The 27,245-nt window shown below is 42.3% G+C and overlaps 1 protein-coding gene across 50 annotated transcripts in view; it reads left to right on the top strand.

Moving 5' to 3' along the window:
* TCF4 (transcription factor 4) overlaps nt 1–27,245 on the top strand; it is a 354,790-nt gene that overhangs the window by 256,100 nt on the left and 71,445 nt on the right. For 4 of the 50 annotated variants that reach the window (XM_072757939.1, XM_072757937.1, XM_072757938.1 and 1 more), the window contains exon 1: nt 4,871–5,185. The exons of the other annotated variants lie outside the window; for them this stretch is intronic. In XM_072757939.1, the coding sequence (XP_072614040.1) occupies nt 5,117–5,185 (69 nt within the window). In that variant the 5' untranslated portion in view covers nt 4,871–5,116. Of the gene's footprint in view, nt 1–4,870; nt 5,186–27,245 lie in introns of those variants that run through there. 50 annotated transcript variants of the gene reach the window in all.

The raw sequence follows: 27,245 nt of genomic DNA, 5'->3' as shown, positions 1-27,245 counted from the left end.
GTTTAGCTAAATTCAGCTATGCTGGGCATAAAGGAACAACAACATTGTAGAAGTAAGCAAGAGTTGTATGAAAAAACCATAGGTGTTCAGCGACTTCAATAGAAACCTGGAGCTGTTTCGGAACTACCAAATTATACGGGGCGTGGAAGATGACTCTCCCCCTTCATGTGACCATCATTCATTCCTCCATTCATTCAGCTCATTTACTGGCACTTGCCTTGTTCTGGATGATGTACAGGGTAGTGATGTTGCATGTGCATGTGTGGTGTGTTTATTATTTATTTGGACTTTTCAGTAATTGCATAATACAGTCATTATTCAGAAAAAAGGGGGTAGAATTTACTTTAATGAGATCTGGGATTGGGAGGGAATAGTTTAGTTCCTTACTGTGTGATAATTTTGTTTTCTGTTTAATACTTGTATGATTGTCCCTACTTCACATTAGTCATTGGTCATATTTTCCCATTTTACTCGAGGGCACAGGTCCCATCCCCTCGGCCGTATGGTCAGGTGTCTGAGATTAGGAAGAGTGTTGGTACATGTCTCTGGATCCTCTGCAAGTTCCCCAATGGGGCTCAAAACAAAGTCGAAAATCGCTGTTGAATAATTGTGAGATGATTGAATGAATACAAAAATCCAAGGCTCTTCGCTCAGGTTGTGTAGAATTTGATTATCGACTTGTTCTTTAATGTGGCCATTCACTCTTTCATTCATGCATTCATTCATTGAGGTTTGTGGGTTTTGTTTTGTTTTTTTGTAAATGTCCACCTTGTAGGTGATACATGCATTGGGGATATCAGGTCAGAGAGCCCCCAGATTTCTCATGACAGCTGTAGGTATGTGTCCCCAGTTTTCCCCTCACCTCAAATGTACCTGTCAAGGACTTTTTTGGAAAATGACAAAAGAACTTCGAATTACAGAAGAAGTTAAGAATGATGCGGACGTACTTCAGCAGTCTGTCCTTCTACGCGATGGTCTTACTGATTTTGTAAGATTTTTAAGATTTGTCTTTCCCGAGAGCGGCGGAGAGTACACCTGACCACGCTGCCCACCCCTTCGTGTCTCCCTGGGGTGTTCAGCTGACCACCACGGACAGAGCGGTGGCTTCCTGTGTTGTGTGGCTAACTTCCATTCCCTATCATTTTGGTGCTAACAAGGGACTCTTTGCCTATTAGGTAACTTGCCCAATTATTCACTGGTGAAACAAACAGACCAGGTTGGGGGCCCTTGAAAATTGGCTGCTGTAATTAAGACTTCTTTTAAAATTATTATGAAACACATGGATTCATGCATATAGCTTCGGTTGTTCTTCTACTTCTGTGCTAACTCCCCACGCATCACACTAAAAATTTATCATGGGTGATATTTCTGTCACAAAGGAAACTTCAAAGTCTGAATTCGCAGAAATGTCTCAGTTGACAAGCCACTGACTTGAGTTCTGTGATTGAAATGTACTCCAAGGTCAGCAAACCAAAACCTGAACCCCGGTGGATGATGATACGTTCCGTGTCTCAGTGGTTATAATGCGTAGATCACCTTTCAGAGGAGGGTATCTTTATTAATCATTGCGAATTTGTACTTTTGGAATTTCAGGCTCTTTTTCATTAGTTAATGAAGCCCAGGAGCTTAACGTTCTAGTACCGTTTTAATTTTTTTGAGTCCCATGTGCTGATTTGTCAGAGTTTAGAAATCTCTTTCACCTTATCAGATTAAAAATATTTATTCACGCACGCGTTAACAATACATTTAAAAGCAATGAGAGCGTCAATATTTAAAATAATAATTGTAGCTCATTAATGAGAATTGTATTTATACTTACATGATTAAAGAAAGGCACTTGTATGTCTGCAAAATATATAAGATAAGGCACTTAATTGTAGATGAAGCAGAATGGTTCTTTATCAAAATGGTTCAAAAATCTTCCTAGAGGTCCATCTAGGATGATAAAGTTAGACAGGCTCTCCAAACAGCCTTCTGGATAAGGGGTTTCCTTAAGAAACAACAAAGGAGCAACCACAATAAAACCCTCAACTTCTCTCTCTTTAGATTGCAGCCTCTCTTTTTTTTTTTAAGTCCTGGTTTTTACATATTTCCCTTTAGTAGGTGAGGACCCTGGCCTTATGTATGAAACACTGAGGGTGGTTTAAAGGTTACAAATGTGATCCTGTCAGATTGACAACTAACTGTTCTAATGAGGAAAAAATCCTCAAAGCATGAAATTTGAATGAAATGTGTGATTATAATTCAAGTACTGTTTACACAAACCTCTGGGGACCCTTGGAATAAATGCAGAGCAAGTGAGTTAGACAAACCTCTGGGCCTTCACTATATGTGTGTATGTGCGGGGTGTGTGTGTGTGTGTGTGTGTGTGTGTGTGTGTGTGTGTTTATTTTAGAGTGTGGGAGAAACTTTCCACCATGAAGCCAAGCCTTTCCTCTTTCAGAAGGGACAGCTCGGGCCCTCCTTGTTTATGAATACTGTATGTGTTTTTGTTACCATGTTGAATTGTAAGGAAATAGGTGCTTTGAATTATTAAAGTTGATTCTTGAGAATAGATGTATGCTCGGGTGGCATTTGCTTCGGCATATGCAAATGATTTAGTTTCATTTGGGATCAATTCCCAGAGGCCCTCCTTTCCTGGGATGCTCTGAATTTGGCAAGCTCAAGTCTGCCCGTCTCCTCTCCCCCCTCCTCCTCCCCTTTCTTTCTTTCCTTTCCTCTTTTTTTTTTTTTTTTTGGTTCCTTCCCCCCCCCCCCTTCTTTTTTTTGTTGGATGATATGCTATTTAAAAAGAAAACAAATAAATATATAGCCTTGCTTGTTAGAAACGTCGTGATTTAGAAAGATGCTATTGTTCAATTGTGATCCCTAAAAAGGTGGAGGAAGATTTTTCCGCCTCCTTCAATCGCTTAAAGTTTAGCCAGAAGCGTACAGACGTGGAACGTTTGTGAAAATATTCATGCAGAAATGGGGCTACTTGGAGGATGCAGAATTCTGAAAAATGGGGTGTCAGAGGTGCCTCTTTTTAGGGACTGAACAGCTGTAAGTCGTTCGGAGGTTCGGATGTATCAGTAAAGTCCGGCTGCGGAGCCCCGCAAACAAATAGCGTTAGGTGGGTGGGTGGGTGCGTGCTGGGGGAGCCCGAGGCACCCGACAGCAGCGGCTGCAGGCGGAGAAGGCGGCCGTGGGGGGGGGGGGGGGGCGGGGTCGGGGGGGCCCGGGATGGGGTGCCCGGGGTCAGAGGGGGGTGCGGGCCCCGGGGTGGGGGGTACAGGCCCCGGGATGGGGGTGCAGGCCCCGAGGTCGGGGGTGCGCGGGCCCCGGGATGGGGTGCCCGGGGTCGTGGGGGGTTCAGGCCCCGGGGTCGGGGGTGCAGGTCCCGGGGTCGGGGGGTGCAGGCCCCGGGATGGGGGGTGCAGGTCCCGGGGTCGGGGGGTGCAGGCCCCGGGATGGGGGGTGCAGGTCCCGGGGTCGGGGGGTGCAGGCCCCGGGGTGGGGAGTGCAGGTCCCGGGGTCGGGGGGTGCAGGTCCCGGGGTCGGGGGGTGCAGGCCCCGGGGTGGGGAGTGCAGGCCCCGGGGTCGGGGGGTGCAGGTCCCGGGGTCGGGGGGTGCAGGCCCCGGGGTGGGGAGTGCAGGCCCCGGGATGGGGGGTGCAGGCCCCGGGGTGGGGTGCCCGGGGTCGGGGGGGTTTGCAGGCCCCGGGATCGGGGGTGCGCGGGGTCGGGGGTGGGGTGCAGGCCCCGGGGTGGGGTGCAGGCCCCGGGATCGGGGGTGCGCGGGGTCGGGGGTGGGGTGCAGGCCCCGGGGTGGGGTGCCCGGGGTCGGGGCCGCGCCGTGACTCTGTTTCAGCCCCGCGACCCCGCTTTGTAGGTTGTTGACCGAGCAGCCAGAAAACACTGCCCCCTCTCTCCTCCCGAGCGAGGTCGGAGACGCGGTGGGTCGGTTTGGGTTTTTTTTTTTTTTTTTTTTTTTCTTCTTCTTCTTCTTTTTCCTCCCCTCTCTCCCCTTTCCCTCCCCTTTCCCCGAGTCGAGTTCTCAGGCAGCTGCGTACAATGCTGGGAGCTAGCCAGCAGCAGAGACAGATGGCAGAGTTATTAGATGTGCATCATACGATTCCCTTCCTGCCACTCGCTTTTTAATCAAATTAAAACAAAAAAGAAAGAGAGGGAGAGAGAGAGAGAGGGGGAGTCAATTAACTGCATTTGTATTCTGCTCAATAATGGACCCTGTTCCACTTTTACCCTAAGGCAGTTGAGTGGAAATTTTTAGAGAAGAAAAGGGGTGCCTAGGACAAAAAAAAAGGGGGAGAGACAGAGAGAAAGAAGAAAGAAAGAGGGAAAGAAGGAAGAAAAAGGAGGAAGGAAGGGAAGAAAGAGGGAAGGGAAGGAAAGAAGGGAGGAAGGGAAGGAAGGAAGGAAAGGAAAGAAGGGAAGGAAGGGAAGGAAAGAGGGAAGGAAAGGAGAGAAGGAAAGAAGGGAAGAAAGAAGGAAGGAAGGAAAGAAAAGGAAGGAAAGGAGGAAAGAAGGGAGGAAGGAAAGAAGGGAAGAAAGAAGGAAGGAAGGAAAGAAAAGGAAGGAAAGGAGAGAAGGAAGGAAAGGAAGGAAGAAGGAAGGGAAGGAAAGAAGGAGAGAAAGAAGGAAAGAAGGAAGGAAGGAAGAAAAGAAAAGAAAAAGAAAGAAAAAAGAAAAGAAAAGCGGAGCGAGAGCAAAGAAGAGCAGGGGGAGTGGAGGCGGCCGAAGCCCGGGGCAGCGGCGTCGTCCTTCCCGGAGAAGTTAAGCGGCGCCGCCGCGCCCCGGCCCGAGCCCCGCCGCCGCCTCCAGGCCGCCCTCCGGGCCCGCCGCGCCCCCGCCGCGCCCCCGCCGCGCCCCCGCCCCCGCCGCCGCCGCTGCCGCCGCCTCCGGGCCGCCCTCCGGGCCCGCCGCGCGCCCGAGCGTCTGACAGCAGCGCCGCGGCCCCCCCCGCCCGCCGGGAATGGTCTCTTCCTGCTTTGCATATTCACCACGCTTGGCCCGGCCAGATGGGAAAATGCAACTGAAGGAATTGTTGTGAAAAAAAGGGACAGCGAGTTTGAAATAAAAGTTGTTAGCGTGGTCCGGAGGAGAGAGGCTCGGCGACCATGTACTGCGCATACACAATCCCGGGCATGGGCGGCAACTCTTTGATGTACTACTATAATGGGAAAGCGGTAAGCGGGCGCGGGCGGCGGGGCCGGGGCCGGGCGCCCGCGGGCCGAGCATCCCCGGGGCCGCGTGCGCGCTCCGGCCGGGCCGGGCCGCCGCCGCCCTGCTGCCCTTCTTCTTTTGCAATTGTCCCCCCACCCCCCCCCGCACCCCTTACCCCCTCCACCCCCGGAGCAGAAACAGAGGTGGCTTCCAGAGCTTCCAGGGGCTGCATCCCAGAGCCAAAGTTTGCAGCCAGGTGAAGTTGCAAGGAAGGTGCAGAGATGCAGGGGTGGGAGGGGGGAGGCAGGGGAGACAGGGGGCAAAAAGACTTTTGGGGAATTCTTGTGCCTTCCTTCCAAGTGACTGTTTTTTTTCTCTTTCTTTTTCTTTTTTTTTTTTTCTTTTTTTTTTTGCAAAGGAAAAGCAGACATGAGCAGAATTGAGAGACCACCCCCCCCCCACCCTCCTCTCCAGCTTAGGCTGGGAGGAAAAAGAGGGGGTAACTTTCTCCCTGGACTGAGGTTTTGTTTTGTTGTTGTTGCTTTTTTTTTTTTTTTTTTTTTTTTGATATCTAGTCTGAGTTGGAAGCTAAAGTGAACTGGAGAGCATCTGAAAGGTTAAAAAATAAAAATAAAAAAAAAGAGCCAAGACAGAGGAGTGAGACGTCTAATGAAGAAGGAGATGATAGAAGTTTGTTATCGTTATTTTTTTTAACCAAAAAGGGAAAGTAAAACAACTCCCCCTTCCCACCCCACCCCACCCCACCCCCCCCCAAAAAAGTAAGAAAACCAGGGACCCACTCATGCATATAACAATATTGTTGTAACTTATTTGTGTTGTGTGGCTTCTTTGCTGAATTTTCCCCCCTTCGACAGAAACGCTTTATTTAAAAAAAAAAAAAAATGTGTCTGGTATTTTGTGCATAACCCCAGCAGAAGGTTTATACTTGCCATCTGGAGGTTTATTTTTTTTTTCCCCCCCTTCGGCTGGGTCCTCTGAAGGAAAAGGATTTCAGTATTTTCAGATCGGTATGTGGGGCTCTCTCTGGAAGATTTGTTGGTGGGGGGGTGGAGGGACAGACATTTATTATTTTAAAATAGAAAAAGAAGATGGGGGGGGCAGTGAAAAGCAGCCGTTTACAAACTGCTTGCTGTGTCTGTACTTTGAACTTCCATTTGGATTGATCTTAATCAGGGTGTGATAGTTGGGCCAAAAGGGACCGATCAGAGCTTTCACGAAGGCCCAATTCAGCTGTAGCAATTGGCGCAAACGAATTAAAACATGTGTATGTGGTGGTGTAGGCAGGAGTCTATATACTTCCCGGTGTATGCATAATGGTTATATCTAGCTGAGCATATACTGGAATGCACACACGTACACCAGGGTTTCGGGGTGCAAGTATGGCTTGGGGAGATTTATGATTTTATTCAAGAAACCACTTTTATGAATGGGCCACTGCTGAAATAGTATCATTTACTTTAATCTCCCGTTTACTTAAAAGTGTGAGTGAATTGTCGAAAGTTTATAAAAAGTATCCAGTTTTTATCTTTTTTTTTTTTTTAAAGAGAACATAGTGTGTAATTAGAGGAACAGTTAAGTGTGTTAAGGGAAATATAATTTTAAAACAAATGTCTTATGTTGTGAGCTGATCCAGTAAAGTGGCTAAATTTGTAAACATAAATATTAGGATTATGTAACTTCCTTTTTTTAAACAAGTGCCTAATTTGCAATTGGTAGTTATTCACGTATAGTTCTTAAGACTTTTTGCCTATTATCTTTTGGACATTCCCACACATATTTAGCCAGTACCTTTAATTTTCAAAGCGCTTGTAATGGAAATTTTGTGAATGATGCTATCAGAGTTAGTAGGAAAAAGTGTCTCAGGAGCAATAAAATAGATTCAGGGACTATATGACCCTTATGCAGTGAAAGAGAATTACAGTGAATATACATTTCTGTGGTTTTTATCTTTAGGAATTACCAGTGATGTGATTTTTTTAGATGTTGATTGTTAATTTTGTGTGTTAAATGTCTGAAATGACAAATTTTTACTTTAAGTGTTGGACCTTTTAACTCCCCTTTAGCCAGAAGGAATTTTTAAAAATATGTGTTCCATTCCCACAGCTTGCCAGTTGCCTCCACCATAAGAAAATGCTGAATATGACATCATATCACTAATATGCCCTCTCAGTTGCCAAATATTTTGGTTGTTAGATTTTTTTTTTTTTGAGAGGATGGTACTCATAAAATCAAGATCGCTCTGTCACAGGAAATGTATTTATAGGAACTGTTTTAAGGCGTTTATTAAAAACAAATCTGGTGATGTGTATCTCTATTGATTCAAACACTAGAAAGAAGCAAATTGTACATACATTATAGTTAGAAAAAATAGCCATTTGGAACCCTAGCAGAAAGCTTTTGAAACCAGGAATGGTTACCAGTTCTAAATTTTAGCTTTATGAAACAGACAGCAAAGTCCAGTTGTACGCGTTCTTTGGATGGGGCCAATTCTATACCATTTTTTAAAATGCCTTCATGCACACACTGGGGAAGCAGATTTTTGTTTATTCTACAGTGTGTATTGTACTGGCTGTAATTCTGCATTCAGCGGCTTTTGATTTGGTGCCAGACATCTTGTGGAGATTGTGTATGCCATGAGTTAATTGTTCGAAATGCCTATCGAAGAGACTTTACATTTCTTGAGTTTCGTTTGTTGTTTTGGGTTTGGGTATCTGTGCATTTCTGTGTGTCTGTGTGCATATGACCAGTGTGTGTTTTAACTTAAATTGTTGGAGTTAAGTGTGATCAGCTATTTGTTACACAAGCTCTCCTCTGAAGACAACACAAGCACTGAATTCCTTCTTTTTTTTTTTTTTTTCCCAGTGACAAGTCAATTACTTGTTTAAATTCAGTTTGAACTCTCTGAACTGAGAGAGGCCAGAGGAAGCAGGTTTTTCCCTGTGAATAAACAAAAGAAGAAAAATGTAAAATCATTCCAAAACACTCTGATTTTAGGTTGTTGGAAGAGCACAATTAAGCATTGCAACGATTATGATTTTTTTTTTTTTCCTTTCTGAGCTGGCAACTTGCAGGGTTTGTAAAAATCAGTTTTCCCCTAACTCACTAGCAAGAGAAGTCAGTGGCCTTTTAGGACAAAGAAAAATGTGAATTTTCTGTTATCTGAAGTTATAAAGTGTTTCTGTGACCATATCCCACACAAATTGTTTTCTTCTTTTCCTGTGAGCCCCTGGAGCTGGTCTGGAGTGTGTGGACTTTTAGGATGCTAAAACCTACAAATATCCTAACACTAGAACTATCAAAGAATCAATCTTGAATATAAACCAGAATGTATATTTGAAAACCAGCTCCTCCTCAGGTGAGAGTTTAATACCAAAACTTAACCAAATGATTTTTGTGATTTCTTTTGTGGGTTAGAGGTTTAAATAACACGTGAACCCCATTTTCAACTAAATAAAAAATTTGAAAGCATTACTTCTTCACTAAGAAGAAAGAGGCTCTTTGCAGAAAAAAAAAAAGTCTGCTTTATTTTAAGTGTTAGGAGTGTAAGCTCCCATCAGATTGTGCCGCTGTGTCTGTCCCTCATTGAGGCTAGGAACAGTATCAGGCATTACCTGGTCCACACTTGGTATAGTTACTGCTCGAAATGTTGATTTTTATAACTGCTTCCATCTTCTTATTCACTGAATAACAATTTTAATAAGTAATTATTTGGTCGAGTTTCCACATACCTAAAAATAAAGCAATTCCACAAAGATAAAATTATGGCAAATGAAATTGAAAACAAAAGTGGCGAAATTTCCTCCTAATGGTAATTTAAGATCACATCATCATCTCTCGCCAGCATGTGCATGTGTTAAACCGTATAGAGAAACCTATAATTATTGTAATTGCTCTTTTTGCTTTATACTAACAAGCTTCAAACCATGTTTCAAACTAGTTGTTTTGAAATAGTTATTTGTCAAGTCATCAAATCTCAGAAAGTAAATGGTAATGAGCTCTCCATGTTTATATTCTGACTGTTGGTCATATTATGCAGCTTTTCAACTCCCTGAAGTTCAGAGATGAAAATGGATGTTGATTATTTCTGATATCGAGGCCAAAAAGTAAAATAATTTCATGATTCCTGATTCAGATGGAGAAAAATAAAGAGGAACGTTTTAATATCAGGATCACTTCAGTGGGGAATGCATTCTTAGGATAAAGTTTACCTAGGAATAAGAGACAATCTCAGCAGCCACCTAAATTTTTTTTTAAAGTAGAAATTAGGATATGGAGTTGTTTAGCTTTTTTTCCCCCCATGTACCACAGGAAGTGCTAACATAAAAAGCGTAATTTTAAATAACACCAGTATTAATATCTTCCAGTACAATTTACATATGGCCCTTTCTTTGCAAACCTCACAGTTCGTTTCCGTAGACTCCAGCCTCGTGCAGGTAGCCCCTGGGTTTTAAAAGTTTTCAGTAGTGTTTTCAACTATCAACCATGCAAATTACATTTAGTATTTTAAAAAAGGATATTTCACATACTGACTATTCTCAGAACCGTGATTATAAATGGAAGTAGCTGGTATAAAAGCATTATTTCTTAAAATTATTGTTTAGCTGCTGTTGCAGAGCAAAAATTTGCTTAGGTCACAAACTAATATAATTTTTCAATTCCCCACTGATTGAAGAAAACAAAAACATATCAAAGAAAAAAAACATACAGGAAAAACTTCTTTTAGTAAGCTTACTTTTTGGTATTGTTGACATATAAAGCATTTTAATTTCCCCATTTTAAAATAACAATGAAATTTTTTTTTCTTCTGTGCTTGATTGCTTAGAACAAAATTATGTTGTTTTGTTCTTTACGACTAAGCTGGTAAAAATTCACCAGACGCTTAATCTTGATATTGTGGCTACATCTTGCTCTCCTGCCTCTGATTAAATTTCCAAAATCCCTGCATGAGATTCACAGATGCCAGTTAGAACATTTCTCTGGGGCTAATTTCTTAGAAAGAAAATATGAACTGGTTACATATTTGGTTAGTTTTATTTAATCCCTAATTTCTGGAAGGTCTCAACGTTTTAGATTTAGTGTTGATAATTGATAAGCATCCTTAGAGTGAGAGGCGATGGCATTGTTTCAAGGAGAATTTGGAGGAAGGACATTGAAACACAGGGGGAGGAGGGTTGGGGAGAAAAGTGGCCAGGAAAAAAGATCTAATAGCTAGTGCAGTCTTTAAATACCTTTCCAACTGATCTACAGGAAATTGTGCTGAATAGTTGTTTGTTTCCTGCTCCACTATAAATGTGGTTTGCATTACACTCCCTATTTGTTGTTTTGTTTTGTTTTGTTTTATTAAAATCACAGTACCACTGGGGGCATGAGAATTAGTGATTTCTTCCTTATAACTTAATTTTTTTAATGTTTTTTTTATCACAGTTGGACATTTTAGACTTTGCCATATTTCATTATTATGAATGTTGTATGAGTGTGTTTCCAAGCCTACTTGAAACTTCTATCACAGTGATGCCACTAAGGGGAAAAAAAATGCTTTGGCGTCATTCCTTTGGAATCACCATGTAGGCCATGCACATGGTCAGCAACCTGCCAGCATGAGGTTAAATTTTTTTTTTAATCTTAACTTTGAATCCAGTGAAAATATACAGATCTTAGATATGATTGTGGCAATTTTAAAAGTTGCTAAAACTCAAGGAAGAAGATACAGGAAAGACATATTTGCTTCACATAGCAAACCCAAATGTGAGTCTTATAATTGAGAATTTCAGAACTGACACAAAACGTTACTAGGTTTTTGGGGTTTTTTTTTTACAATTTTTTCCCATTTTTCCTCCAGTATTATCAGAGTCACACAAAAAAAAATCTCATACTTCACAATCAATATAATTTAAAGGTAATTTTAAATTTCAGTCTTCCAAAGTGTGTATATACTTGATCGGTTTTAAGTTAGCCCTTAATGCTTCAAACGTGACTCTAAGGTGACACAGGGTAAAGTGATATGTGGTAACACTATTGATGCTTAAAAAAGAAAAAGAAAAGAAAAGATTTGGAGCTGTGTGTCCATAAAATATTTAAATATTTAGAATCTATTCAGGAAATCATCATAGTCCTAAAGAAAAAAGCAGTTCTATGTAAACTAGGAAACACAGATGAATAGTGACAAAACTGAGAAAGATACTTCTGTAAAATAATTATATTTTGAAGTACGAAATGATCTGCTAGAAAGTTAATGCATGGGATTTTCAGAAAACTTCCTAGTCAGAGGCTTTTTGACATTTTAGAATCTATAATAAACTGGCACGTTGTATCATCTTAGGCAGATCTATTTTCAGATTGCATTTTATTAAGCAAAATAAAATCATTCTTCTGAAGAATATTTCTAAAGTTGAGTTTACTGGTTGGGGACTTTAGGAACATGGTTTGAGAGTTGCGCATTGCTCCCCTTAAACTTTGGGAGAGTTTCCTGTGTGCAGAGCTAAAGGAACCCTGTCTGGCCTGGGTTCCAGACTGCAGCCTTTATTTATTAACAGATGTATTTCTGTCACAATACCGTGTTCTGATTGGAATTTAAACTTTCACATTTCTGATACTTTTGCCTTTCAGTTCTAAGTCGTGTCAAGTCTCTACTGGGCTTTCTTCAAATTCTTCCTTCTTAAAGAAATCTGCACATGCTAATCAGGGCACTTTGTTCAAAAGTGACTTAAAAGGGACACTACACCTATAACATTTTATTTGGGAGAATGTACTGTTTTAAAAGGCAGCGACTCCCCCCTCCCCCCCCCCCCCCCCCCCCGCCCCCGTGGTTGGGATAAAGAGAGAGTTTAAAACACCTCAGAAGTCAAGGGTGGGAGCAATGTGGATGATGGTCTAATTTCAGGCTCCACTGAAAAAATGCAGGCCTTGGCATCCTCCAGGGACCTAGGGCTGTGCTTTCCAGGAGACCAAATTATACTCCTCTGGAGAGAGGGCACGTTGAGGTAATTGGTAGGACAGACTGGGGAGAGCCGAGTTCCAGCTGCTTCCATTGTAGCTGACCTGAAAATGAATAGGGGATGTTAAGAGTGAGGCTAACATTTGACTTGGCTTTTTCACCTCCACAAACCTAAGGGTGAGAATTATAGAGTACCGAATGACTGCCCCAATAATAATCCTGTTCAAGTGGGAATTGCTATGTTGAGGGAAACTCTCAGACACCATTTTAAAAATAGTTGATGCGTTTACCAACCACAGTCTCATCACTGTAGCCCCAATAAAGTTTATCCACAGTATGGAAACACTCCCTGTTTTTACCGTGAGCCATCTTGTGCGTGTGTCTTGGAGCCTCACCTCTTTGGTTACCATTTTAAAACGCTCATAATGAGAGACATTCGGAAGGCACTGGATTCCCATCTCCAAGAAGAGAAGCAAAAAGTGGAAGTGTCTACTACACTCCATTTCCCCCAGAACGTATGCTTTTTTTTTTTTTTTTAAGGAGAATAATGCTGTATTATTCAATAGCTTTTCTAACGAATAAAACAAATTAACTGGATGTTACATGCATATTTAAACCCCATCCAGTTAAGTACTGACGTGATTAAAATAATCAAATGTATTACTTAAAACATTAAAAAGGATAAATTCTGTACCCCATTATTTTATTGACTTTTAAATATAAATTGCAGAAATGTTTACATTCCTAATGGCATTATTAAGCTAAACTGACAAATCAGAGGAAAAAAGTTGATTGCCCAGCACATTATTATTTCTGCACCTGTTATTACAATTCAGAAGTGGAGGCTCAGCACACAGGAGCAGCATGGATGCTGTTTTCTTAGGCTTCCTTTGTGTGATGTGGGGGTTGGGATAAATGTTTAACAGGTGTAGTTTCACTTTGTAGTGCCTTTTTGTGTGTTGATATGATTAAAAGCCTACAATGTTTTTCATGTAGCTTTGAAATTAATATGCAAATAATTGGGGATGGTAGGGCTCTCCTGTACCTGCTGTACCAAGCATCCCTAAGCAGAATGGGGGGTGGGGGGATATGAGCTTTTTAGTAGAAGTTGTTTAGGTACAAATAATGCCAACTTTCATCTCCACCCTTTGAATCTGTAAGGGAAAAAAAAAATAAGGGAAGAAGAGGAGCATCAAGCTAATTGAGGCAGACTCGCCTAATTTAGAATTTAGGTAGATGTGGGATGAAAACACTTTAGATTTTTATTTTCTGGTTGTATATTGGCCAGGAGGTCGGTAGACTTTTGAGTACATTTTTTAAACGATAATATAAATTGTGTAACGTTGCCAGTATACCACGGTTTGAAATTGGTTGGAAATTGTGCTTGTTTCTTTAGTTTATTTCCTGTCTAAATCTTACAATTTCATTTTTCAATCGTTTGAACCATGGTCCTCCCTGTTACTGAGGTAGCAGTGATGGTTTATTAGCATAATTCTAGAATTTCTTAGGTGTTCATCATCCACCATTGATTTCACAGAGAAATCTAATGTTTCTGCAACCAGTAGGATAAATAATGCCCTATTTTTTTTTTTTTTTTGCTTTTTCGCTATTGTTTAGGTTCTTGAGGAATGTCATTATGTTTTTTAAAATGTGATGACCTTAGATTTGGATTGAGAGGGGAAGAGTATCTTTATTTAATCCTATCCAGCAGTTAGTTTGAGTTTATAAGTAAGTGGTTAAAATGGCATTCTCTCCTGGAAGTTGGTAGTTAACACTATTCATAGCAGTTTAGATTTTGTCCTGTGTCATAATTTAAATTCCTAGATTTTAATAACACTTAATGTGTAGCATGGATCCCATTTAATCTCCCCCTGGCTTCCCAGCAAAATGTTTACATAAATGAACTCTCAATTTTGATATCAACTATTTAACTCTGTCTTTCCGGAGTTAATACTATTTCCATAATTAAACATGTTCCACAGTTAGCTCCATCGGAGTATATCTTAACCGTGATGTTCTTTTCATTCTTTTAAGCCATCTGTTGGCTAGGTCAGCGAAGAAATGGGAGCCTGATTTTATTTTAAAGCAAATAAGTTATTACTCTACTATTGTATTAGACATTCAGCTTCAGAGGGAGTAAAAGATAAAATTTCATCATATTTTCGTTTTGTTACATTTGCAGCAGAAATGTGTATGCTCAAATGGTTATTTTCAACTCCTGACAGCTGTGATATTTAAAATGATCACAGCTGTTGTGACTTAAAATTGATTTTTCTATTAACACCTGAGAAAAAGACCTGTGCTGTATTAAAAACTTAAATAAGGTAACTGTAAAATTAGATATGTTGATGTGAATCTGGTAATCCTACTTCCCAGAGGTCGCAAAGTGCAGGGAGCCTCATGGATGTTTCCAAGGAGTGAGCTAAACCTGCTGGAAATAGATGCGTGGTTGTTAAATGCGTTTACCTTTTAAAGAATTCATCTAATAGCAGATCCTCTTGGCTCAACTTTACAGTGTCAGTTCTGCTAATAAAACCTTTTAGAATTCAATGTGCTTAATTAACCCCAAGAAAGGCTTATATGACTTATATGAATCATTATGAGATCCTAACCTCTAAACTCTTTTACCTTTCAGATATGACATTGAGAAATGCAAACCACACTAAATTGTTCCTTATGGAGGAAGTTTTGGTTTTATGGCTCTTTTCCTCCATCATTTTCAGATGATGAAGAAAAGAAAAACAGATGAAAAAGGAGAAACAAATTATGCCTAAGCAGTCTTAGGCTAGCACTTGTTTTTGGAACCTTTAATACATTTTTAATGTTCACTTTGCAGGTCCCATTTAACCCGTTTTAAGAGTTAGATGGTTACATGGTGCTTCCTGCATCCAGTTGATCCATTTTGGTGTTGATCCTCTCAGGATAATCAGTGTTGGAATTCTTTCTTTAAGTTTTGGAATCTTGAGTGTAGCAATAGATGACCTATCTAGCAAAATAACCACTCTAAGAAAACTTAGGCACATGTAGGCATTGAGATAATTTCATGTCTTGAGGCAGATGATGTAGTGTATAAAACTTACAGCTGGCCTGATGTGGAATTATTTATAGATAATGGTGCCTTCCCAGATGCATTGCCAATAGGGAGCTATGTAGATTAAACTCTTTGGCTGGTCCTGGGCTTTTTACCTGTGTAACTCAATCAGAGTTGAAAGCATGACAGATTTTATGATGATAAATGTATGGCTGGATTGGGGAAAGCACGGATGGGTGGATGGATAGATGGATAACTAGATAGTAATAGATAATGCCAATTATTTCTTACCCAAAAGTCGCTTATTCATCAAAAATATATATACAATATACTAATTGGACTCTTGTATATAGTTTAGAAGGGGTTGGTATTTTCCATCACATGGTGAGATGACAGTAGAACGGTTCCAAAAGTTCCAGAGCGAACATAGTTTACCTGTTTTAAAGTTAGAGGCTCGAACTGATGCACCCCACCAGATCACAAGGTCCAAGTCTTCCATCCTGAGTGGTCATGAGTATAAATTGGTGTTGACTTGTTTGGCTGAAGGGAGATACTCCTAGAGATTGCCACTGTTTGTATGAAGAGTCAAGGAAATCCAAGTGGGCATTTGTGGCCAACATACTCAGATTACAAATGTATATCTCTAGAGCAGTGGTGCCCCCCAGGGGACATCTGGCGATATCGGGAAAATTTTTTGATTGTCACAAGTGCTGTAGGAGGGTAGGAGTTTGCCGCTGGCATCTAGAGGCCAGGGATGCTGCTCATCATCCACAGTGTGCAGGCCAGCCCTTCACCAGTGCTGAGGCTAAGAAGGCTTGCTTTAGAAGGAACATGTCTGGACCTTTATAACTATTTCCTGGCATGGTGAGCCACCTTACAAATGATGGTAGCTTGCTTTTCTTTTCATATCAAATCCCCCCGCCCCCTGTCTCTCTCTGTCTCTCTCATTGGCATAGCACACTATAGTATTGTCCAGGTATTTCCACCATTCACCATGAAAATGTGGGATTTTATTTGAAGTGTTAGAAATGTAGTACATTATTTGTGAACCAACTGGAACGACTTCAAAGCAGCTGTTAGAATCTGTTGAGTCAATAATGTGCATTTCTCCATACCCTAAATACATATTTATATCTTACCTTTCAAAATACCTTGAAAACTCTCTCAGTGTAACTGTGGGGTTTATCAGAATCATCCTGAAAGAGAGTTTATTACCATTAATTTTTTTTCCTGTAGGTCATAAAGAGGCAAAGAAGGGAAATAAATTAGCATAAAGAAACTAATAATACGTTTTTAAGTATTTTTGGCATTAAGGACATTATTTGCACCATCATTGAATACATCCTCTGTACTAAGATTAAAAGATGAAAACCAACATGAAACACTCTCTTTTCAGCTTTCCCAATAATGCAGCTTCTTCATCTACTCACAACTGGGGATCTCTCTTCCTGCCACTGCTGTGCTTCCCATCAGTGTTGGATAATTCCTGGCAGTGCTCTGGAAGTGATTTTGAAACCTCGATTGCCTTCCCTAGCACCCTGTGGAGGAAGGTGGCGGTATCTGGTGGCAGAGTCTTACACCTGCCAACTTTTAGAACCCAGAAGCACACCTCACTTCTTAGATGCCAAGGTTTGGAGAGAGCTGCCAAGTCTGCCAGTAGCTAGTACCACTCTTCAATTTCCTCCCCATGCTCTACAAGGTTCTATCCGAGCAGAGATGGCAGCTGGGCGCCGGAGTGGCAGCTCTGATTTGCAGTCTGTCTTCGGGGTACTGACACTTCTTGCTTAACCCATTGGTTGTGGTATTTCAGTTCCATCCCCCAAGTATCCTCAGACTCTGGATTGAGAATCTTCCCGTTGCTCTGTCCATTTGGTGCACCATAGTCCTAGTAAAATCCCATCGATGCCTCTGGGTTTTACTGTGCCCATTCCAACAGAAACCATCTTATAAGATTGCCCTAAGCTGGCATTTATTTCTGTTGGTTTTCCACATTTTGTTGTAAAGGGCTGTCTGTCCTCGAAGTGAAGTGAAAAGGAAACTTGTAAATATTTTTTGTGTGTGCCAAGCCAGCAATAAAGATTGCCACTTATGGTGATCATGTCATCGATTGGGGTATTTCTGTTTCTGGGAGGTGGTAATTTTTGTTCTAATTGCAAATTTACTTAAAGCTAAAGCTCTTCGAGGAAGCATTACCCTTGTTTTCCGTTTTGATCAATCACTGATTATCTGTGTGGGACTCTCAAGAATTTTCTTATATTCCATAGACCCCAGGACCATCCTCTGAGTAGCTGTAGAGCAGTAACCGGCTTCCACATTGTTTTCAGAATGTGCTCCAGGAAGCTTGCTTGTGTGGTATTTAAGTCAGACATTTACAGAGTGTAAAATCAATCTTATTGTGACTTTTTTTAATTTTTAGGGAAGTGGTCTACAACTAAAATAAAGCTAACAGTTCATATTTCATTGTGGTAATAATCAATATTTAATAAACCACACTTGCAGGCCTCCATTCTTTCAGCTTTCTCAATCTTTAAAAAAATAAATGTAAATAAACAAACAAACAAACCACCTTCTCGCTTAATCCTTACCACACTCCAGTATGACAGGTGCTCTAAACATACATATCCCATTTCACCGTTTAGGAACGCACTGTTCAGTGAGGTCACTACTGGCCACGTGTAGCTCTTAACATGAAATGTAAATTAATTAATACACGATTTTGAAATTTAGTTCCTTGGTCACACTAGCCACATTTCATGTGCTCAGTAGTCACGTGTGGTTAGCAGCTACCATATTGGGCAGCACAGATATAGAACATGTGCATCATTGAGGGGAATTCTAATGAACAGGGCCGGTCTGGGAAATGGAAGTGTTGCAGGATCAAACCACTTGCTTAATTAACCTCTTACGGATTGTGACAGAACTGGAGTCACTATGGCTGTATATTTCAGTATTTTTTTTTAATTTTTTGTAGCTTTATATTCATCAAACACCTGAAGTTAAGAATTGGTATTTTAAGGCTACCTAACGTTTTAGGGAATGCTTCTCCCATCCGTGTTCATCTCTTTATTATTAAATTTAAAACTAAGTGTAGACAAACTTTTCAAAGGAAATCAGCCCTTGAATGACCCTTCTCTGAATCAGAGAAATCTTCCAAAAGAGGGGCCATGTCTTGAGGAATCTTTATACACTGGTTAGCACATTGTAGACCACCAGGAAAGGTTTATGCAGCCAAATGAATGACTCAGTCATGCATCACACATGCATCCGCTTATCCCTACAGTTAGGGATGGCCCTTGAGTAGAATGTTCAGCATCAGTTGGCCTCCGCGGGGTTTAACGAACTTATACCTTCATGCTTGTTGTTCCACTAAAAAGGAGTATTTTGTTAAAGTACAAAAAATATATATTTATTCATGTAATCTAAATCTCTCTTGATAAAAAGTGAAAAAGTCTGTAGTTCCTAAATCCTTAACACTCACTTAGGTCCTCACCTGACTGACTTTGCGTTTTGAAATTTTCACGTCTTCCCATCACTGTCCAGCTTCCAAGCCCTTGGAAGATTTTTTTTTTCCTTTTTTAAAGTAAACTCTGTGCCCAACATGAGGCTCAGACTCAGGACTCTGAGGTCAATAGTTGCAGAATCTACAGACTGAGCCAGCCAGGTGCCCCTGGAAGACAAATTTTAACTCTTTATCTTCCCCTCAAGGATTAGGACAACAATATGCACGTAGAGGTGCTCGAATGACATTCGTTGACTGAACTAGTAAGTATGGAAACTTTTCTTTAATGTCAATTCTCTCAGGGTCTCTCCCATCCAAAGTAGCCCAGTAGGATGCTGTTTGTAGAATGAACGAATGAGTAAAAATGTATGTCTTTTCACTCCATCACTGAGTTGGGAGAAATGTGCCTGATGAATGTGGATGGTGCTGACAACCACTTTTCATTCATACTTGAACGTTCAAAATTGTATGGATTAGTTTTCATTTGTAACTAGGGCCGGCACTGGATGAATGGGCTGGTCCTCGAATCACAGGGAACGAGGGTGTTTGTGCTTGTACCTGGGCTACTTTAATAGGTTAGAGGATTGCGGAATTTCTCCCATCATCCTGTTGTTGGGAGCACCAGGAGCCCATAATGGCTCATCCTGGCAGATGCTTTCTCCTTGGGCTTCTAATGGTAGAAGCAAGCCATCATTTCTCTCGTTAATAATTACGGTGTTAAGAGGCATTTGTGTTCTGTGCACTCTTTCAGCTTGTACCATGTTTAGTTCCCGTTATGCAAATACTGCTTTAAACTTAGAAATGCCAATTTGCATTAATATTTTGGTTTCATATAGTAGCTAGCTATTGCATTTCACAAACAAGTGCATTTTAATGAGTGTACTGGCAGATTGTAAAAAAAATATTATTCATTAAATTCTATTGTAGAAAATGCAGTAGCTGGTTGCCAGAAATCATTAAGACAAAATATAATGTGTGCTGAGGCCATAAGGATACTCCTCTTGCAGGGTGTTTGGCCCTGGCGGCATTCGGTGCTGTGAGGTTCAGCATCCTTCCTACGGGCCTGAGGGTGGGGGTTATTGCTATAAAATAAAATCCAGTATACTATTGACATTTGGGTTTATTTCTAAAATGTAAACATATTTCACTATTTTATATTTGCCATGTGACCATAGGGAATTTACCTCTGGGTTAATGTGCAGGACTTTAAAAGTCATAAACACCAAGTTGTAAAGCAGTGTATTCCTGTGTCTTACATTTGATGTTAAATCCTGAAATGGGCTTTTGCCATTTCATGTTTTTTTTTTCCTTCCTGATATTTTCTTTTTTTTATTAGAATTGTGAACATAAAATTTTTCGATGGAAGAAAAGTTTTGCAACTGGGTCTTCAGTAATGAACTATTTTAACACGTGGACTTTTAAATGCTGCTGTCATGCTTGTCATAGCTTGTGGTTCCTAATTATAATGAGCTTTTCTGGTGGTGTTATTGCAGTTGTTTTTTTTTTTTTTTCCCTAGTCTTCAACTCACTTTTCCCAGAAGGAGAGTTCCAAGCCTTTGAAAATTCTCATGATTTTGCAAATCCACTCTATTTTTGTCTAGAATACAGGAAAGTTAAAACTGTGGCTGGTATGATGCCATGTTTTGAATCCAATTTTAAAGCAACCCTTTGCAACCCAAGACATCTTTGTATCTGTAATGAAGATAATTATACCTGCAAGGTGACATCACTAGCAAAGTAACAAATGCACTTGAAAACGGAGTCTCTGGTCCTCTCTGAATTCTGTAGACCACTTTTGGCATTTAACACGAGACACCTCTTTCATGCTTGTCGTTTGAGAAGTTGCTTTCAGATGAATTTACTAAAGCTGACTGACACAGGGTTAGGGTTAAATTAATTCTTTTCTTTATTACTCAAAGTGATACAGACCTTTCTTGGACTAATGTAGCTTAATTAGTGGTCAATTAAAACTGAACATTGCTGAATTGAAGTTCTTTGATCAAACTTCCTGGCATGGGTTCTCTTTCTTTAACTAGCCACCATCTTGAATTCATTTGGAATCAGTAGTATAAACAAGTTTAAAACTGGTTCTTTTATAAGAAAGTCAGCAGGCTTGTATAGCTGTGGTTTCTTTTTTTACTTCTGTAGGCGGCAATTCAAAGGCAATACTAAATGAAAACAGTACTACTACACCCTGAAAAAAAATACATTTTTTAAAAGTAACTCTAAGTCAGAAAACAGTCAATACCCCCACCTATTTATTCTAGGCAGAAGATCAATTTCCCAATTTCAGTGGTTAATTTTGTTGTTACGTAGAAAGCTACAGGAAAATCCCCCACCCTCACAAAAGTCCACGGTTAAAAAGTGAAGCAAGCAAACAAACAAAAAAACCCTACCCAGCTGGGGGTCAGGAGAAGGATATACAACATATATGCAGAGATTTGACTCAGTTGCCCCAAAATTCCTTCTCCGTCACTCTTGGGGAAATATTTCACCTCTGTGCCACTGGGGTGGGGGGGAGGCACTCTTGGATTTCCTTGCTGATTTTTGCCATTTCACTTGGAGGCCGGGATTGCAGCAGCAAGAGAACCGGTGATGGAGAGCATCCTTCAGACAAATCACTAGGTTACAACACACATTGCTCTTCTGAGAATTGGAGTGCAGTTTAAAAAAAAAGAAAGAAAGAAAAAGAAAAGAGGGATGCTGGTATGCTGGGAACTGGGACAGGGAAACCCACTGAGTATTTGAGTGGATCAGCCCCTTCCTTTAAAACAGTTACGTGGCTTAACATTCAAGGTATATGTGCCATTCTAGTGGCAACATCAGCTGATACCATGGAGTAACCCCTAACAACCCCAAAACACCATAGCCTGCCCTCAGTGCTGTTTATTTATTTTATTTTATTTTATTTTATTTTATTTTATTTTATTTTATTTTATTTTATTTTATTTTATTTTATTTTAAGATTTTATTTATTTATTCATGAAAGACACAGAGGAGAGAGAGAGAGGCAGAGGCACAGGCAGAGGGAGAAGCAGGCTCCATGCATGGAGCCTGATGTGGGACTCGATCCCGGGACTCCAGGATCATGCCCCTGGGCCGAAGGCAGGCGCTAAACCGCTGAGCCACCCAGGGATTCCCAGTGCTGTATATTTTAAGGTATTAATTAAGACTGGCGCTCTTGTGCTGGAGGTTAAAGTACCAGGTTAGGTTTCAGTAGGTCATTTGCTTAGCCTGTAGCGGCTTCTTTGGACTCCTGAGATTTTGCACACAGGAAAAGTAAAAGGAAACTTTGGAAGTGACCATGTGGCCTTTCCCCCCCACCCCACCCCCACCCCGCACCCTGCCCATACATGACAAAAAATTTTGTAGCTTTCATTATTTATATTCAAAAATTACAGTTCTAAACAATAATTAAGATAAAAATTGTATCACTTGACAGAAAGAGAAATTGTTTATAGTCAATGTGCCTCTCAGCCTCCTCTCCTGCCTTCTCCCTAAAGGGCTGATTAGAATGTAATAATTGGGGATGATAGCAGGAGGAAGACAATTCCATTTAATTAAAGATAATTTATTTTACTTTAAATTGGTGATGTCCCACATGAATAAGAGTAGATTTAGCAGATAGATTTATTAATGGGTACTGACATCTCAGTTGACGTTAAAAGCAAACATTTTCCTTCCTCATTGTTTTTATTGTGTCCCAGCACCTGGAAACGGCTGTCATCCCGCTTCCCTTCCTGCTTTACGGAGCTGTAGACTTGTCCACCACTTGGGCAATGACTGCGTCCTCAGTAAAACCCACTCGGGCCTCTGCTGAGTTAAACAGGAGACCCAGAGCTTGAAAGGCTGGTCAGATGCTCAGGGCTCGCGCTACAAATGCTGTCTTCTCAAATGACATTCTCTCGACTGATCTTTAATATCTTTAGTTCATGGATTCCAGGGGTAGCGTCAGCGTTTTGAATGAAGATCATAGGATTTCCTTCGGGGTTGCATAAATATTTCTTCAAGGGAGAACTTGTACCTGGCGTGTCATGGGTAATGGAAAGTGCCCCCCAGACACGGTTGGCACTGCCTAGATTCATTTCTGACCAGAAAGTGTATGGGAGGGCAGGCCCTCGTGTCAGATTTTCATTGTCGTCTTGTGCAATTGCAGACAGGTCCTGGAGATGAGGGACGTTTTTTCAGGGTAGAGAGTGGATTCGAGAAATGCATGAAATTGTCTTCATCGAGTCTCCTCGGCCTGTGATGGCTTTTTCTTGGTGGCATACCTTTAGCAAAATTGTATCTGTAACCCTCTAAATCCTAAGGCACTGTCCTCCTGCTTCTGGCAGACTCATCCTGGGTTCCCAGTTCCTGTGGGATCTCTTTGGCATTACCTTTATACTCTTAACCCCCCTCCCCACCCCTAACCCCCGTCACGTCTCCGCATTCTTACTTGTGCTTTCTGTCATTTGGTCGTTGCTGTGTATACCTGCATGGATAGGTCTCATTCACATCAGGTTTCTCTTCTCCGAATGAAATCCCAGCCCTCTGAGCACCTCTCTCTGCCCTGGGCGTCTCCTTCCGGCCAGAACTGGCTTCACATCAACCCTCTAGTTTTGCTTACATGCATTTCTCTTCCTACTTTGTTGCTTTCATTTCTATATACAATTCCTCTATGTTAATCCCCTCTCCTTGCCTCTCCAGGTTTCACTGGTGTATCTTTCTAGCTTTATGTCAAAAATTAATTCTGTTATAACTGGTGTCTTCAAAATGAAGGAAGGAAATGAGATGAGATGCTTCTTTTCTTTCTTGAGGGGATGACAACCCTGGTGGAATTTTTATTTCACTTTGAACTAGATGGATTCATTTTACCCTGCTCTGCCATTTTACTCTTTCAAGTGGATGTTAGGTCAGTGGTGGTATTTTGGCAGAATTCACATTGAGTCTTGCTTTTCAGGTTGTGTCGACCTTATTTTCCTTCCTCTCTGCCAAAGCATCTTCTTTTCCTGTCCGTTTACCTGGCTACTTGTAATAACCCAACCTGTTACTTTTCCTTATTTTATCCTTGCCTTCTTGGCCACATTTAACCATCTCTCTCTCTCTCTTTTTTTTTTTTTATTGCTCTGTTTCCCTTGCTGTACCTTACGTGTCTTCTTCTTCTGCAGTAAATGTGTGATACCTTCCCAAAAATCCTGTGAGAGGACATTAACAAGTAATGTTCTTTGCTGAGCATTGGGGAACTCCGCTTGGATTTGAACATTTTTCCCCCCAGGGTCGTACAGTTATGATTCTGGGTAGCAGGGACCTGAAGGCCAGTGCTCAAATCATTCCTTAATTGGAGGTGAAAACTCTAAACATAAGGGAAAATGATCCTACATTTGTAGCAGGTAAATTCAGTTGTACCTGTTGGCTGCGTGTGTGTGTGTGTGTGTGTGTGTGCGCGCGCACGTGCGTCCTGGGAGCTAGATGGGGAGCATGGAGAGTGATCCGTGACCAGCCACCGGTGTCGGTGGCTCCTGAGAGCCTGGAGGGAAACAGACACTTGGGTCAGAAGGAGGACCACATACCCCATAACCCAGCAGTAGCCGCTCCTCCCTCCAGTTTCAAGCTTTTTCCTTTCTTTTCGCTCTCTTGCGTCATTTCTCCAGCAATTTCACTAACCGTTTCCAAACACCTTCAAACCTTTGTCTTTTCTTCTCCTCTTGGCTTTCCTGCTGGCAGATAGTTAAAGGGTTGCGTTACATAGGAGGCCATGCCTCTCGACAGCAGCAATCTGGATGGCACGCTTTTGTCAACTGGCCTCTCCTTAGCAGCTTCCGTATCCTCTGGAAAATGTCAGAAATCCTGAAAAACAAGGAAAGGAAAGGCCAACTGCTAGCTCCCAAACCGGAAACCCCACTTTTACTCTGCAGAGAGGGCAGTGAGGGAGAGAAGCCTCCTCAGTTCCCCGGGAGGAACTGGGAGTGGCAAGGGGAAGCTGCTAAACGTGGTCCAGATGCAGCTCCATCCAGGGGAAGCCTCGCGCTTGGTCATTCGGGTGGCTTGTCCCACCTCCCCTTCTCCATGCCCTCCTCCCAGGCTCTTCCTAGGCCCTCCCACCCCTAGGCGAGCCCCAGGCCTTGCGGCAGACATCTGCGGGTGTGGGTTCATATATCCAGCATGAAGTTCCCTCTCTCCTTCCTATTATGAATTCTGTGCTGTGGTCCTGCTTGCTCCTTGTCTGTCAGATTGCAGTTCTGATGCTGTCAGCCATGTCTGACCAATCAGCAAACAACAGCACAGGATGAAATTTAAACAATGCAGATGCTCAGATACAGGGTTATGTTGACTGGACCACGAAGGGAAAGCAGAGGTAAGGTCAGAGTCTCCCCAGAGTGGTGATCCCGAGCCTGCCTGGCTTGACCCCTGCTTTGGCTTGTACGCTGCCCATCCGCTTTGCCCTCCTTCTATCCTCCTCTGCCACTCGGCGGCATTTTGCTCGTGATTCCCTGCCCTTGTTACTTTGCTCCCCTCGTGGCTTCACTTCTTTCGCTCTTGGGTCGGTGCGCAGCGTCATCAAGCATGGTCCCGGATTGCCTCCAGGCTGCACATCCCTGGAAACGTCACCTTGCGCAGGGCTTCTGTGGCCACACGGTCAGGAGGAGGCGACTGCTGAGCGCCTGGGCCTTCTCAGCATCCCTCTGTGGGACGGTGCACTTGATCATTAGGTCACAGCCGTGCTTTTCTTTCTTGCCATTGAGATATATTGAATCGTAAATTGAGCTTGGATCGTCTTTTTTTGGGGAGGGGGGAATGCTTTAATTAGGGTGGGTATAAATAGACACGACCTAAGCGAGGATGTGAATCAGCCAATCCTGGAGAATTGTGGGGGAGAGAAAAAGAGAGTTGCTGGTGCCCCCCCTTTACAGTTTGCCGTGTTCGTTCATGAGGTTGCAGCTCCCAGAAGAAGACTGTTCTATCGTCTTTCTCTTCTGTTTTGAGTATTTGGTTGGTCTTTTTATAACTTAGAGTGTTTACAGGGTCCTGTACTCCCTAGTCCCATCTGGAAAATATTTAAACTTCATAAGATCTATAAGACTAAAATATCACATATAATGGGATAGGCAGAAGGAGGAAAAATTAGACCCATTGCGTGTGTTTAGAACAAGTCGGTTGTTTGCTCAGAAGCGGCTGCTGGAGGAATTGGAACAAATAGATGCGTGCGGCGAATGGTCGGGTCCAGGGCTGTGCCTCTCACCGCAGAATGAGCCTTGGTTTGTAAAACTGACGTTCTGTTGTGACTTCTAAATCCAAACAAATCTCTGCAAATTTCTGCCCGATTGAGTTAATAAGAAAATATATACGTGCAGAGGCGCGAGCCGTAGGCCGCTTGCGGCCTGTCAGTGTCGGGGGAATGAGAGCCGGGTTTTACCTACTGTATTACATGCAGCCGGCAACTGCCAGGGCCTCCAGCTCAGCAGGTTCTCTGGGTTTCCTTTCCCCCTTCGGTGAGAACAATGGGATGCAGAGAGCTTCAGAGAAGGGGACAGCAGATGCGGGGCTTGAGTCCCTGGCCGTCTAATTGCCTTGTAATTGGGGAGCGGTTTCCACTTTCCCACTATCTCACTTGCAGGAGAGGAAGACAGATGTGGCTTAGCGGGTACCGGCTTGCTGCGGGCCGGATGCGCTGCGGGCCGGGGAGGGCGCTCTGGGCTCGCAGGCCTGGGATCTGCTTCACACCTGTGCTCATTGCTCCCCATGATCGATGACCTTGTATTAACCTGGGGTGACCTTTCGCCTTCGCCTGTTCTCTGGGACCAGCTCTTGGCTAGCGGACCCTCCTTTCTCTCTGATTTACAGGTGGTTACTGGAGCCACATACACTTGTTTTTCATGGTGCACAGTGCACTTAGCAGCCCGGCAAGACCTGCAATTTCATCCCTCTCAAGGGGCCGAGAAGGGGTTTGGGAGGTGGGGGTGCAGTGAGAGAGGTTGCTGTTTGCATGTGCTTTTCTATTTTGTGGCTCATATGGTATCAATTACCATTTGATGGCAACGCCAGGCCTGAGGCCCTTTGCATGTTTGTCCTGTGAGAAAGATCTTGAAGAACCGACATATGGTTTTGATTGCAGCAATTGCAGGTTGATAGAATGAACGCAGGGGTGAGGTGGGTGGGTTTTCCTTCCGGCCCTTTCCACTCTGGGTTGCTAATGTGCTTTGCTTGTGGAACTGGTCTTTTCATCATCCAGCCCCTCCCCGCTCCCCCCCCCCCCCCCACCACCCAACCCTCTACCACTTTGCATTCCCTGCCCCTGCCTCCTCTGTACTTCCAAGTCACTGCCAGAAACATGTGGCCCACATTAAGGACCTTCAATTAAAACAAACAAACAAACAAACAAACAAACAAAAACCTGTCCACTCTTGTGTTAAAATCCCGGAGCAGGTTAGTCCATCAGGATGATCAGAATTATACTAAAGTTAAAAAACAAATGGGTGGTGGGGAGTGGGTTCTCTCCAGAAGCTCAGGACATGTTTTAAAATGGCTATTAGTTCAGGTTGTTAAACATTGAAATGACAATGAAAAATGGCATCAATAGAGAAATGCGCGCGTGTGTGTGTGTGTGTGTGTGCACGT

Source organism: Vulpes vulpes, chromosome 5 (genome assembly GCF_048418805.1).
Source record: "Vulpes vulpes isolate BD-2025 chromosome 5, VulVul3, whole genome shotgun sequence".
Taxonomy (NCBI): domain Eukaryota; kingdom Metazoa; phylum Chordata; class Mammalia; order Carnivora; family Canidae; genus Vulpes; species Vulpes vulpes.
This window is presented reverse-complemented; position numbering and strand designations above follow the sequence as displayed.